Genomic DNA, 15,647 nt, shown 5'->3' with positions numbered 1-15,647 from the left:
GGGACCTAGTTCGTCTTGGTTTACCTCTACTAACTGGTATATTTGTAATAATCAATTCTTTAATTTTATCCTTCAAGATATCCCAAGATTCACATGTTCCTTTACTGTTAAGTACTGCTTCCCAATTGATCTCAGCAAGTACTCTGTTCATGTTGTCATAGTTACCCTTGTACAGACAGAGGAAACTGTCTTTCAGGCATTCTAAGAAACCATAGCCAGGTGAATTTAATGGATCTGTTGTTGTTTCCAGTTGCCAGTTTATATTCCTATAGTTCAAATCGCCCATTATTATGAGGTGGCTTGCAATTCCGGTTGCTTCTTTTATTACAGATTGTAGCCTTTTGGAGTTCTCTTCTGGACTGGAGGGGCTTCTATAAATACAGCCAATCAGGAGTTTATCCACACTTTTTAGTTTCACTTTGCACCAAATCATTTCATTAAATTGCATATCCATGAGGTTGTCTTCTAACTCTGCCTCAAGTTCTGATTTTATGTACAACAAAACTGTTGTGGAGTTTAAAAACAAATCAAAACCTTCTAGGGCAAATTCACATGGGTCTAGATCACCTGAATTGTTTTTTGGAAGAACTTCTGTTAAGGATATAATTTATACTTCTCTTCTTCAATTACATGTAGAAGTTCGTTCCTTTTGTTTAGCAGGGTGTCCACATTACTGTATAAGACTCTGTGAGTGTGTGCTTTATCTACAGTGACTGTGCTGTTAAAACCAATTTCCTATTGTTCTCCTATAAGGTCCATGTTCTCTATCACAGATTGGTTTCCATAAATCAGTGTTGGTTCTACGCTTTCTCCTTCAATTGAATCGCATGTATCTTCCGTTTCGCACTCGCTGTCATTGAATATTTGTGAGTCGTGTAGAGTATTTTGAGTGAAGACGTCGCTAGTTTGAATAAGCAGACTGCTTGGTGAATGTTGGTACCTTAATCCTCTACCTATCCCCTGTGTGACCAGTGACATTCTCTCATTGTGGTGTCCACTAGCAGGCGTAATTGGAGGTATGTTTACTGGGTTGGTTGTTCTCTGTCCAGTTGAAATTCTTGGCCTGAATTGATTTAGACTAGATGGATTGCTTGAATGCACAGGCATTACAGGTAGGCTTGGAGATTTCCATCCTTTTGGTTTGGGAGCTGGACCAATGGCTCGGATTATATTCCCACTTCTAATAAAACAGTAATCTCCATTATCTCTTTTTCTTTGTAGTTCTTCTCGCAAATCTTTACTTTCTTTCCTCTGTTTTGGTGTGTAATCTCTGGCAACTACAACTCTTCTCAGGTGTTCATCTTGCAGTATTCTAATATTTGGTGCCTTTTCCATAAGTCGGCGTCTTTCTTCTTTTTGCTCAAATACAAGTTTGACTGGACGTGTTTTGTTGGCTCCTGGTTTACCAATTCTTATAATGTGTTTTGGTCTTAGATTCCCTATTCCAAGGAGTTCTGTTACTCTGTCTAGTTCTTTCCTGTCCTCTATATTCCTGGCCTGGCCTCCTTCCAGTTCTGATTCAGGTAGATTGTAAACCATCAGATTGAGTTCCCGGTTCTTTTGGTCCTGACATTCTTTGAAGCAGCTTAATACTTGTTCTTCTACTTGACTTTTAATATCAGTCAGAAGACTGTCCTTGATTGTATTTGTCTTGTACTCGACTCTGGCATCAATAACTTGATCAATGCTTTCAAGCTTGGCTTCCACTAATGACAGCCGCTCGCTTGTTTGATGCTTTATATCATCCAGACTTTTTTCAATTGCTGAGAGCTTCGGACTCCAATGGTCCTGACAAATTCGGCATGTCCATGTCAAACCATCATTCTCTTTGATTACCTTCAACACTTCGGTGTCAAGGTCAGAGCACTGCTGGCAGAACCACATCTCGCATACATTGCAGGAGAGTGACAGATCGAGTTCACCTATTTCTTTCATACATATGGGACATCTTAGCCTTTCCCTACTACTATTCCCTCTTCTCCGTTTGGCAATGTTCGTAGTAGCTTTGTTGGATGCCATCTTCAGGTTAACACTAGTAGCTACTAGTGTAGGATGTAGTGTAGATACCTATATTTACCTCAGCATAGACATTACACTGACAAGTGGATACATCAGATATTTATTTATACAAATAGATGTTCATAGAGATTCTTGTAATACTGATAGAGTTGATGTATATTAATGGTATAGCGTGGTAATCCACACTGACCACTCAGTCTCTCTATGCTGATTAATATTATATAGATGTTTCCACAACATATAGATAATTGTAGTGTAGCGTGGAAATCCACACTGACCACTCAGTCTCTCTATGCTGCTTAATTATATAAATGTTTCCACAACATGTGGATAATTATAGTATAGCGTGGTAATCCACACTGACCACTCAGTCTCTCTATGCAGTTAATTTTTATAGATGTTTCCACAACATATAGATAATTGTAGTGTAGCGTGGAAATCCACACTGACCACTCAATCTCTCCTGCATTTTAGTTATATAGATGTTTCCACAACATGTAGATAATAATTATAGTATAGCGTGGAAATCCATACTGACCACTCAGTCTCTCTATGCGGTTAGATTTGAAGCTTTCCACAACATATCAATGATTGTAGTTTAGTGCGGAAACCCACACTGACCACTCTATAGGACTTCATTAAATTAATGCCTTCCACAATATATGACGATAAATGTGGTGTAGCGTGAAAATCCACACTGACCACTAGGAGTTAATTATGCCACATATCAAACAAAATTGTAGCGTGGAAATCCACACTTACTTACCTAACCATATGCATGTTAAACAGGTATTGAGGGAGAGTTGTGCTCTTCATTACTTGTCATATTATCCAATCACAATGTCAGGGTCACATATGGATGATATCTTGAGGTATATGAACCAGATTTCCACAGCATTGTATATTGTAGCTTTGGTCTCCACACATACCACAATTATAATTATCACATATTTACCATACAGTATGTTGGGCTGACTACTTGCTGTCCTCAATCATTTGCAGACTAAGCCTCCTCAACCACACCTTTGCCAACAGGTTACCTGGATGGACTCCATCTGTGTATAGATTGTAATTGTAGTACTGTCGGGTTCTACTGTTCTTTCCCTTGCCTGATTTGTACTTCGAGTTTGTGTAGATGTCAAAGTTAAGAGGAGGACTATGGCTATGTAGGTATTTGTTTATTATTCGGATCTTAGCATTCAGAGTTTATATTTGTCCTTGTAGAGCTAAATCCTGATCCTCAAAAGATGACGGGTTTTTGTGACCTTTGCTAGTGTTCCATTTTACTATTGAGTACATAAGCATTTCCAATATTGTTAACTTGCAGTTTTTGACTTTGCATACTTCCTGGACAATAAGGTCGGTTTGTGTTACAATATGATCAACTGGATAGCGAGATATATTTGCCATTTTTTGTCGTCAAATCACACGTGCCCATCCAAACATATATTGAGACTGACCCATATTTGTCTGATAATTGGGACAAGTTATCAGTTATCCACTCTTTTCCTTTTTGTATGCTTCCTCCACTGAAAATACGCCAGTCAATACTGTTGTAAATACGACCGAATGAGTGCCTTTTGAGACATCCCCCCTTGCTGTCGGCTATCACAATGTTCTTTGTATTGCTCGGTATCACAGCTAGAAAATCCTCAGTTTTGTTTAGGTATTTGAATAGTTTAGGTTCCGACATCTATTTACAGTTAAATATACAGTTAGATTCATATAATTTAACACAGGTTGTATTCGTTTAAGTTTTCGTTTTCAAAATTCCCCGTCCGCCATATTGTTATTGTTATGTTACCAATGTCAGATTTCACTCACCAGCCCACAAACAGCCTTTTAACGTCTCTACATCTTCAAAACACTATCAGGTACAATACCGTCTATTTTCTAGTTGAACTTGCAGTTTAAATTGGTGATATAATCGATTTTACATCTTCGAATCGTCTCCACAGAGAGAAAACACTTCTATACACTTGCGCATGCGCACTTCCCTCGACAGAGATTTATTATGGGAACCAGTGAACTAACATGATTACTACATGTATATCTGAACTGCAATGATAAAGTGCCTATATTCAATATATGCATCTTCATATATGCCCTATTAGCATCCTGACAGGTTCAATCTTTAAAATGTTTCTTTAGTTATTGTCTCAATGTCAAATATTAGTAACTTGTTATCTTATCCTTTGGCATGCCTCGTTGTATGTGAAACCGGAAGTGAATTATAATTTTATGGTTCCGACAGGGAGTTATCTAGCCTTAATTTTTTTCTGCAGTATGGCCAGACCTTATAACTGGAAATTTAAGAGGGACATTTTTATGTTCATCCTTTTCATGATACTCCAGCATTTTAATGTTTACGACAAAAATGTGTGCTTAAGTAGCTTTTGTTTGTGTTATGTCGCCCGGTGATCATAGTATGCTAAGGTTTGAACAAGTCAGAACACCTGTATAACTAGGTTGACTGAACTTGTCCAGTTTTAATTAGCAACTGTTAATTCATATTGACACAATTATGCTATAAACACATGTATTACTCACGTCCCTTTCATTTTCATCAGTAATGTTGATCAATCAATGGTACCAATACACGCAAAAACATCCATTTACAAGCTTATCATACTACTGAATCATTCATGTGTGCACAACATATGCAGGATATGCAAGCGATGACAACTTCCAACATTCAGAACTGCCATCCTAACTAAACTAAGGTAATCTGTCTTCTTTTTTTCTCCCACCTTTCACTGATTTGTCTCCCGTTTTGAGTGTACAAGATTTCTCTGTCTTTTTTAGCGCGTGCAATCTGTCATACCCTAGGGTACGTCAACAAACAAATTGTGTACACAATAATACAAAAATCCCCAGTCTCTAAACAACTACAGACAACTGAACAGTTTCCAAAAACAAAAAATGTCTGCCATTCTTTCAAATACAAATGAATCCCCCAGCAGTAGGCCTACAACTGAAACTGAGAGCACAAGTGCACCTACCTGCACCGATCGCGACAAAATTGTTCAACTGTCACAAGTAAAAAGATCGCACAACAGCATTTCCTTGTGCCCAACTCCGTCCGATGTCACAAGATCGGTGTTTTATGGATCCACAATCAGTGGGGGAACATTTAACATCCATTTCCACAGCCATAATGACAACACAAAGTCGATTTCAAAGCGACCTCGTGTGATTTACTCCGAGTCGGACAGTGATGAGTGAGTGACGTCACCCCACGTGAAATGGATGAATGGAAATGTGTGCATATTTCCCGCGGTTTTTTTACGTGTGTACTTGTTTACAAACAGACGGAGATCGCCGATGGGAAAACACAAAGAAAAGAGGTGGGAGAAAAAGAAATATCAACCTTCGGGGGAGATTCTTGAATGTCCAAACCCTCGGCAAGCCTCGGGCTGGACATTCAAGAATCTCCCCCTCAGGTTGAGATTTCTCTGTCACACCCTCAAGGTAGGGAAAGATTCCATTATTCTTACATTTATCATGAACTGTCATTTTTATCAAATGAATAATCAGTTGCCCGTGGAAGAAATGCTTATTACTACCGCTAAAATCGAACTAAATCTTCTGACAAGAATGCAATATAAGCTATATATGGTATTTATTGATTTAAGTTAACGAAATATTGTATAAAAAATAAGGAATACCTGTTTTACAATCATCCGTTACGTTCAGTTAACCATAATATGTAAATAAATATTTGAGTAAAGCTTATGTGATAAAATCAAATCGGCATTTTAGCTGTCAGTTATCTGCAGACTGCTCTACCTTTGTATACTTACTTGATGACGTAACACCTTCTAATCCGATAATAAACGTCACAATACATGTGACGTACACATATTCTAGTATTCTGTCTACATCCATCTTGATCGTTCCATCAACTGTTAATGTCTTCCTCGTCTTGTTTTGTCTCTCATTTTCTTTCACACGGAAGTTGTTTGTCACCCAGTTCGTGTCATATACATAGATATCAACGAGGAAGACTACGTTATCAACGGGTGACTGTTGTCAGTTGTTTACACATTTCAAAGCTGCGTATTGATCGCCACCAATACCATGCAGATATGCAGTACTTTATATTTTGTGTTTAAGGCGGTTGAATGTCGGTATCCCTGTTATCTCTAGCGTACGGGTGTGTATGTTTTTTACTCCTGTTGTAATTGTTAACGTGGAATTTTATCGTTTGAACCTGAGTTGATAGAAAAAATCATACAATGTGTAACATTTATTGCACATAGGGTGATAAACTGTACACGTTTTGAAATGACTACGCGTGACATTTTTTATCAAAAATGATATTTTACTCCTACCGTTTTTCACATTAGCTTGATTTTCAGTACTTTTACCATTTTTGAACTATAATCTGCTTTGTCCTACAATCTCAGAGCGTCGCATAAATCATTTTACGTGGTTATGGTACCATTATCAGCCATCATCATTCTCAGCTTCCCGGAAGCATACATTCAGTCATCCAATCTCTACAATATGGTAGATCTCAAAGTCACGAAGAATGAGCTAGTTAAACAGGAACATCGTATTGTTAATATTTCCATTCATGAATTTATTTGACGACGATCGGTTGAATTATACTTTTTTTATTATTAATTACAGTAATGTATTTATGTACACCTTATTATAATGGTTTGATAATTTCGAAAGTAAAAGTGTGCATGCTTCCAACTGACCGTACAGTATGTGCTCTAGATGATTTGGGTAATACGTTCTGCTTAACTTTTTCACGATAGTTAATTTGTTGAAAAAAAGCACAGTGTTTGCCTGTTTTTTTGTTTGTTTTTTTTTTTTTTTTTTGTTATGCCCGCCTGTATTGACCCTTCCACTTTTATATTATCTGCTTCTATATCTTTTTTTTATTTTGCAGATCTTCTGTCCTTATAGTGTCATAAGGTCATAATGTCTAATATGTATACGAGGAATACTGCAACGATACCGGAAAGACATCCGTAACGATTTCAAATACTATTTTGGTAGATATGGTATCGTCTTTCAAACTAAGGATTCTCTGATTATATTGAATAAATTTCATTGATGTGCGCAAGCAACGTAATAATCTTACACATTTGTAAGGTTTATTTCTTCTCCAAATCATCAAATTGTTACTTTATTCGATGTAAATGAAAGCTAACACATGTACATACAATACAAAATAACTTCATTTTTAATAAGATATGAACGCTATTAAAAGTACTGCCAATCAAAGATATGTCAAATTCAATTCATACTCCAGGAGTAGAACGTATTAATTCACAAGAAGTTCCAAAGTAAATTAATTCCAGTAGTAATAAATAGAATGCTCTCCAATTCATTTTATAAGTAACCAAATTGAATCACCATAATCAAGATTTGCCTATAGAAAATACCTGCTCAACAAAAAGTTTATGTTACTTACTAAACCACAAAGCAAAACTAAGCTTAACTCTCTTTGTAAATACAACACAAGTAATTTTGCGTACTTATTTGTACAAGTGAGATAAAGCTTTTCGGATCCTTGTTCAACGCGAATACCCTGCCTGTCTTTGTCTGTGGATGTTAGCAAGCACGAACAAGACAATAAAGCTGTTTATGTTTTACTACGCAATGAGATAGGGGCAAGTCTTTGTGCGTTATCAAAAGTATGTTTACCCAAGTTTCGCTAACGATATCGGATTGATACAATAGGAACTTCGTTTTTCGAATGAATGATGAAGAATCACTTTAATAGAAAAATATAGTATCATACATATTTGAGGGGTTCATTTATTTGCAAATGTTTTTAATTTTTGGTATGGTTTAAGATACAATTTCCAATACTTCATAATTACCGAAGTTTAGAATCTGTATTTCAAAATGTAATGAAATTGCAATTTCTGTTTTTAACTGATAAAATCAAAAGCTATGACAATAGGAAGGAACTGTATCATTCTTTTTGTTTTGATTCCATGCCTTTAGTATCTAGAAGTCTAAGTTACAGGTATAAGAACACATTTCATATTCTAATCTTAACATACTTTTGTTTGTCTTGATGATTATTTATAGTGTTATATCAGAAATCTTTATACTACCTATAAAATGTATGAATCTCTGGTTATACTTAGACAAGCTGTATTGAATCTACTTTCACACTGAGTTGTCAACTAATTATTAATTTTGATGATATACTCACCGAAGACCTGGACCTCACATAGTTCATTATATGCATTTGCTTGTGTTCTTGTGTTGTAGAACACGACGTACATTGTATCTCCCATGAGCATGACACTGTCGCGACTGGTTAAACGTAGGTAAATCCTGATTAATTTCATGTCCACATAGGTGTTTGGCGGCATTTGTAATAGATTCATCAGCCAGTGTCATATTAGTGTTGTTTGTTACGTGCAGACTGTAGGCTTTTAGATCTGTCTGTAAAGGCTATATCGATATTGCACATTAGAAAGCAAACATTTTAACTGGTTGGTACACCTGACCCAGGTCAACCTTCCACCAGGCTAGTCTATTCCTATCACCTGTGAGAGAACAGTGTCCACTGTCAACCTTACTCGCGAGGACACCATCCACTGCTCTACCGGCAACGTTTTCGCCATATGTTGAAATGCATGTGGCCGTTTTATTTAACGCCGAATCCCCTGAATCAGATGATAGCTTATCGTTACCATTTGTTTTGGTTGTCTCGCGGCAAATGTTTTGAAAAAATGGCAATAGGAAGTTTGAAAAATAATAACAATATAATATTCAGGGTAAAATCTTGATAACTAGTCAGAAATATACACAATGATACCCCAACACACCCTCATATAATGCAGTGAGGCGCAAAATTTGTTCTGATGTACATAATGTAAACAACATGGCCGACTGAACACGAACTCAAATATCAATAACATATTTTAGACAAATATTCTCAATGTTTGATCAATCTGGAGAGTCTAAATAAGTCTAATTAGGTCAGAATATGAATGATATCTCTGCAGGCAAAACTGAATTATATGTGCAATTTGAACGTTTGTTCTACTTTTCATTACAGTGAATGGTAACTGCATTTAAGATGACAATACTACATCAATAAATATATGAATCGGATTAAGGAACAAGTTCTATAACTAACACAAATTCATCTTCCCTGTTTCTAAAAAAAAACGTTATCTTTAAAACCGGCATCAAGCGGAAGAAGTTTGTTTGCATTTATATCTGTGCGCGTAAACCGGAAAAAATAGCAAAGGGGAGATGTAAATCATTTAACAAATATGCGTATTTTATGATGTTTGTGTCTTTGCTATAAATGGAGCCAGTGTGTCAAAAGAAAAAAGTGTCATCCTACTGGTTAACACAGTACCTCCAGTTACAATAGCAGATCTGACCTTAACAGAAGTGTAACATTTTGGCACTACTTACGTTGAGGTTTTGATATTGTACTAAAACTGATATTCGATATAATGTAACTCACCTTAAAGTCCGAAAAGCTTTACTATAGCAATTATGTCGTAAAGTCCGTTAACAATTGGAACAAATGATTTTCTTTTCAAATTAACAGTGATCGTAAGTTTTTAACTCCGGCCCTCAATAGGGACTTTCCTTGAGGAAACACTGGATACATATTTAATGTAATCTACCTCGAAGAACTCTAACTAGTGTGTTATCTTTTTTATTTATTGTAACAAACGAATTAATTATTGACATTCAAACCTGAAAACAAACTACCATATTCATTTTTTTTAAATGAAGTGTGCATTTTGTCAACATAACTCAAAAAATGTGCAAACACTGATTTTTTCATTGGCATTTACGAATGATTTACGGTTTGTACCAATCCGAATGGGATAGTAAGGAAGGGTTAGGATACAGTGTAGTAAGGAGGTGGGGAGATAGTAGGGAGGTGGGGAGATAGTAGGGAGGTGGGAAGATAGTAGGATGGTGGGGAGATAGTAGGATGGTGGGGAGATAGTAGGATGGTGGGGAGATAGTAGGGAGATAGTAGGATGGTGGGGAGATAGTAGGATGGGGGGGGAGTAGTGGAGGGGGGGGGGATGTGGATGTGGGGAATAGTGGATTTTGGGGGATTAGGGGTTTTTGGGGAAAAGTAGGGTTTGGGGAAGATATAGATGGTGGGGATAGTAGGGGTTTGGGGGGTCTTTTTGGTGGGGATTTTAAAAGGGGGGGGGTTTGGTTTTTTGTGGGTTTTTTTTTTATTTTCTCTGGGGGGTGAGTTGTTTGGGGTTTGGGTTTTGGGGCCCCCCGGTGGTGGGCCCCTCGTCGGGGGGGGGGCTCTCCGGGGTGGGGGCCTTTCCCTTTTTCGCTTCGGGGTTTTCCCTTTGTCGCTGTTTCTCTCTCCGGCTTTTTCCTCCTCCTTGGCCCTCTCCTTTTTTTTCCCGCGTGGGGTGGGCTCTGTCGCTGGTGGGCCCCCTCCCGGGGGTTGGGGGCCCCCTCCTGGTGGGGCCCCTCTCGGGGGGTGGGCGCTCGTCGGCGGGTGGGGGCTTTTGCTGGTGGGCCTCGTCGGCTGGTGGGGGTTGCTGGTTGGGGCGCCTTTCCCGTTTCCTCTTTCCCCTTCCCCCTTTGGCTTTGGGGCCCCTTTGGCTTCCTCGTCGTGTGGGGTCCCCGGTGGTGGGGGGTGGTGGGGGGGTCTCGGGGGTGGCCCCTGTGGGGGTGGGGGTGTGGGGTGGGGTGTGGGGGTGGGGTTTGGTGGGGGTGTGGGGTGGGGTTTTGTGGTGTGGGGTGTGGGGGGGTTTTGGGTGGGCCTTGGTTTTTTTCCTCTTTGGGGTGGGGGTCGTGTGGTGGGGGTTGTTTGGCCCTCGGGCTTTGGGCCCCTCGCTGGGGGGCGCTCCCTCCCTGTTTTGGGGGTCGTCGGGCTGGGGGCCTCGTCGGGGTGGGGGGCTCGTGCTTTTCCCCTCGTCGCGTGGGGGCCCCGTCCGGGGTGGGGGCCCCGTCGGGGTGGGGGCCTCGTCCGGGCGTTGGCCCCTGTCGGGGTTTTGGGGCGCTCGTCGGGCGGGGGCGCTCTCGGGGGTGGGGCCCCCCCTCGGGGTTGGCGTCTCGGGGGTGGGCGCCCCGGCGGTGGGGCTCTTTGGCTGGGGGGCCCTCGTCGGGGTGGGGGGCCTCGCGGGTGGGGGGCCCTCCGGTGGGCCCCCTGTCCTGGTTGGCCTCGTCGTGGGTTTGGGGTTGGGGGTTGGTGGGGGGATGGGCGGTGGTGGGAGATGTAGGATGTTGGGGGATAGTTGGGGGTGGGGAATAGGGGTGGGGCTTGTTTTGGGGGTGTGAGGTGGGTGTGGTGGTGGGAAATTTGGGTGGGGTTGTAGGTGGTGGGGAGATGTGGGTTTTTTTGGGGGGTTTGGGTGGGGTTGGTGGGGCTGGGGGGTGGGGTGTGGTGGTGGGGTTTTGGGTTGTGGGGTGCCTGGGTGAGGGGGGGTTGGTGGTGGGGGGGTGGGTTTTGGGTGGTTTGGGGTGGGGTGGGTTGGGGGGTTGGGGTGGGGTGGGGTGGTGGGGTTGGTGGGGGGGTAGTGGGGGGGGTTGGGGGTGGTTTGGTGTGGGTTGGATGGGGGAGGGGTTGGGGGGTGGGGGTTTGGGTTTGGGGGTGGGTTTTTTGGGGGTGGGGAAAAATTTTTGTGGTGGTTTCCCCTTCAAATGATTTTGGATTGTATTTTTTTAAATATTACTGTACAGCTGTTAATATTTATAGGTGATTTAATTTCGGTATTCTTGAATATAGCGCAAAATCAAATTCCCAGTGAATATTTCTACATACACAGATCAAAGACGGTGTTACACGAATTTCAATGCCAGCAAACAAGTTGCGACTGGGACAACAGCGAAATATTAGCCCCCAGAATGATTCAACGACTAAACAGTAGTTTTCCAGATTTGGTCCATCTAATGAAACATTAAAATTTCCACTGTTCAGTCGCTATGTGTCCTTCAACGATAGCTGAAAGTGGGAATGGCCTGACTACAACGCGCATTCATTCTATTCATAATAAACATGAATTAGATATAATAATAATAATCTGCTTGTAAAATTGGTCTCAACACAGAACAGCATACTCAACAATATGTAAATGTTTTATAATCTAAGAGCTTATTTATCAATGTGGTTTAACAATTTCATCACTTTTACACTTTGGTCTAGTAAATCAAAACCCTATCAACAGGAGGAGTCTCAGCGTCACATTACACTCGAATTCGTAACATCTCGATAGATTCCGTCCCTACATCAATTATTGAAGGGTAGCGAAACGAACCGTGAATAGCCGAATGATTACACTTGGTTTGATATTGGAGCGAGTTGGGGTAGTTTTACAGTTTAGAAATGATATTTAAAACGATAATGTTCACAAAAATCTGATTAGCGGAGATAGGATGACATGACTAAACATGAAAAACTAATATCAGACACGTGTGATATTTGAGTTTCTGCTTACATAGACCTCTCATAAAACAAGACCCCCATGAGGCCTGTATCGATCACCTGGGTATATCAGTAATTATCACTAATCACTCCTATGTTATATTATAAATACTTTTTTCCATTGTGGGTTTAGCCTGTCAGTACCATGTATTGCTGTATTTTTCCGATATCTAAAATGCAGAGTTCTGGTTTCGAAGCAAGTTCGAAGTAAACTTCCCAGTAATGAATCATGACAGGCCAACAAGGGTCTCGTTTTGTGGCTATATATCACCCGCAATTATCAGCAAGCTATCTACAGATAACGCTGAAGTTTGACATTTGACATTTGCACTTCAAAAGTTATTCCGTGTATGATTAACAATTATTACTACTAACTAAACTTGAAACAGATACACACAAGAATATAACAATTGTTCTACAAGAAGTGATCTATAAAGTGATTATATGAAACTCTAAACAAATCTGGAAAAAGGCAATATTTATATAGGTATTCGAAGAAAACCTAACTCTACTAATTCAACCGGAAACAGATACAACTTTACAAGAATATTACAATAGTTCTGCAGTAACTGATCTATATAGTGTTATATAATAACAAATATGAAAACAATCCAATACAATATGTTAAAGCTATTCAAAGTAAGAACCAAAAACGAGTACTATTGGCTTACCCTGAAACAGATACAACTGTTAAAGAATATTACAACAATTCTACAATAACTTAATTATCTATACAAATCTGAAAAATGTACAAAGTCTAACTAATATACAACTTCTTTTCAGTGAAAAAAAAATGAATTTAAGAGTCTGTAATAATGCCAATTTAAATGTTGATAGTCAGATATATATTTACACTCTTAATGAAAAATGGTACAAGGCTGAATTTGCTAAGATAATTGAAAAGAATGTAAATTAAACAATCGTATTAAAACATATCTGAAGTTTTTACACTAAATCTGAAAACAAGCAAAAATTAAATCAAGATGAAACAAAATGTTTAAAGTTTGATCAATCAAACTTTTTACAGAAAATATGATTCAAAAGTATTCAATGATAGATTCTACAAATGTTCTACCATTCAAGATTCAGTAAGTACATATGTGTGCCAAGATGTTGATAATTCAAATATCAAAGCAAAATATGATGATTTTTCAAAGTGTGCTTCAGTTTTATCAGAGACGTGATATTTTATACATTATTTCTAAAACAGTTTTGCAATCATTAACAGCTAATGATTTTCTGATCCCCTAACAGGTGAGTTGAGTTACACTGAGAACATTTCTGTAACAGACTATAACTCACTATCAACACACCTTAACCCCTATGTACACACCCCACCCTAACCAAAGTTGGTGTTCGGGGAAGGGTTTTTACCTGTGGAAAATGTAGGTATAGTCTGTTTCAGTATACGTATACATGGGACTCAAATGTGACCAACAATAAAAGTGAAGAAAATGTTTAAGAATACCTTTAAAAATATACAGTCATATGTACGTATTAATAACAGAATACATATAGTGATAATTTATTACATATATTAACAATGATATTACACAACACTTGAAATAAAGGAAAAATCTTTCATAATTAAAAATGCACCATATACAGGTGACAATGATATACAGGTACTTTCAATCATTTTTTTCTTGTTTTTTTCCCCCTTTCAATTAGATATGATTACTATGTTATAATAAGCAACTAATTCTTACTAATTAAATTATTGTTTAGAAAAAAACGATAAATATTTTAATTTACTTTGATATGATTCTGATGATTTGTTTCTTTCCACCACTATATACCGGTATAATTCTTATTCGTAAAGTATGATTTCTTTTATCGTTTCCCGAGCCATTGTCGGATATTATTTTATTCTTGACCTTAGAACAGGTCAGATTACATCTTCATTAAGCCCTACCGACTGTCTTCATACTTACATGACAGAACGCTCTGTGAAAAAATCTTGACCTTGACCTTTAACCTTTGGGCTCAGTAACCTTGATCATTAATCTGGACAGTTGACTCGTGGATTCATTTCATGTCATCATAAAATTTTAAGTATTGAAAAGACATACAATTTGCCCAATAACTTTCACCCAGTGACCTTGAGCTATATCAATTGACTTATTGTATAGTTCCGATCAAATTAATTTGCTTCATAATGTCATTTCAAAATGTTCATCAGTGGAAAGACATTTTGACAAAGTAACGTTAACAGTTGGTCAGATGACTTTTAGTTTGATCTTACTAACGTTTTCTTTATAATGTCATAACAAAAATGTTCCTCACTGAAAAAACATGACCTCTACCTTGGTATCAGTTGACTCGTATGATTCCCATCAATTTTGCTTTTGACCTAAACTTTGACCTCTGACTCAATGACCTTTATCTTTTTTTTAGTTGATTCGATGTTATATTCTGATCAAAAAGGTTTATATACCTCATACATCTTAATCTCAATGTTCTTTTTACCTTACTTTAGTTAGTAAATAGCTTATATGTGCATGATTTAAAATACATGTATCATATTAAAGCGTTTCTATCCTATTTACACAATTGCATCTGACGGAGACTTTAAACACTCAATACAGTTCCGTAGTGTATGTACAATTGTACCTGTCTGGACCTAAACGCCTATTTGTAAACGTACGACTACGGAGGCTACCAATAGTACATACAAATTATCGGATTTGGTTCTTTGGCCATTTTGAAACTCGACCTTTGGACCAAATCCTACAGAAGAAGAAGAAAGAACTTTTCCATATAATAATAAAACTATAACATTGATTTCGGTCATTACACTGTATAATCAACCTTGAAAGTATCAACCTCGGCCATAATTGTTTAAAATTATACAATTATTCAATTGATGAAATCCGATCCGGGCTATCACCTTCAGTATTTAGGAATGTACAGTATAGCACAAATGCTATATGAGCATTTTATACTTAAAACAAAAAATAAACATAATATTACATAAACATAACATTAGTGTAGCCGATATTTTCAGCATTTATGACAATCCACAATGTTCAGCATATTAAGTACTTGCTTAACTTAAATATAATATTAATATAATATCTTCAACATTACTTTAAATACATTGCAGTTGAGCATCCAAAGCTCTTACTTATATATGTGGAAAAGTACTAAGATAAGTACCACCTTCAAAATGTATGTGAATGTATTACTGTTGATAATTTTCCGCACATTATACTCATAT

At 38.3% G+C, this 15,647-nt stretch overlaps 1 protein-coding gene across 1 annotated transcript; it reads right to left on the bottom strand.

The window, feature by feature from the left end:
- Positions 1-10,217: 10,217 nt before the first annotated feature.
- LOC117326439 (basic proline-rich protein-like) lies at positions 10,218-12,469 on the bottom strand. Its single transcript, XM_033883188.1, has 2 exons — positions 12,441-12,469; positions 10,218-11,640 (listed from the first exon to the last, which is right to left on the bottom strand). Exons 1-2 carry the CDS (start codon positions 12,467-12,469, stop codon positions 10,218-10,220), a joined length of 1,452 nt encoding a protein of 483 aa, XP_033739079.1.
- Positions 12,470-15,647: the final 3,178 nt, after the last annotated feature.

The sequence above is a fragment of the Pecten maximus genome, chromosome 4, assembly GCF_902652985.1.
Source record: "Pecten maximus chromosome 4, xPecMax1.1, whole genome shotgun sequence".
NCBI lineage: Eukaryota > Metazoa > Mollusca > Bivalvia > Pectinida > Pectinidae > Pecten > Pecten maximus.
Note: the sequence above shows the minus strand (reverse complement) of the source record. Positions and strands in the feature narration are given on the sequence as shown.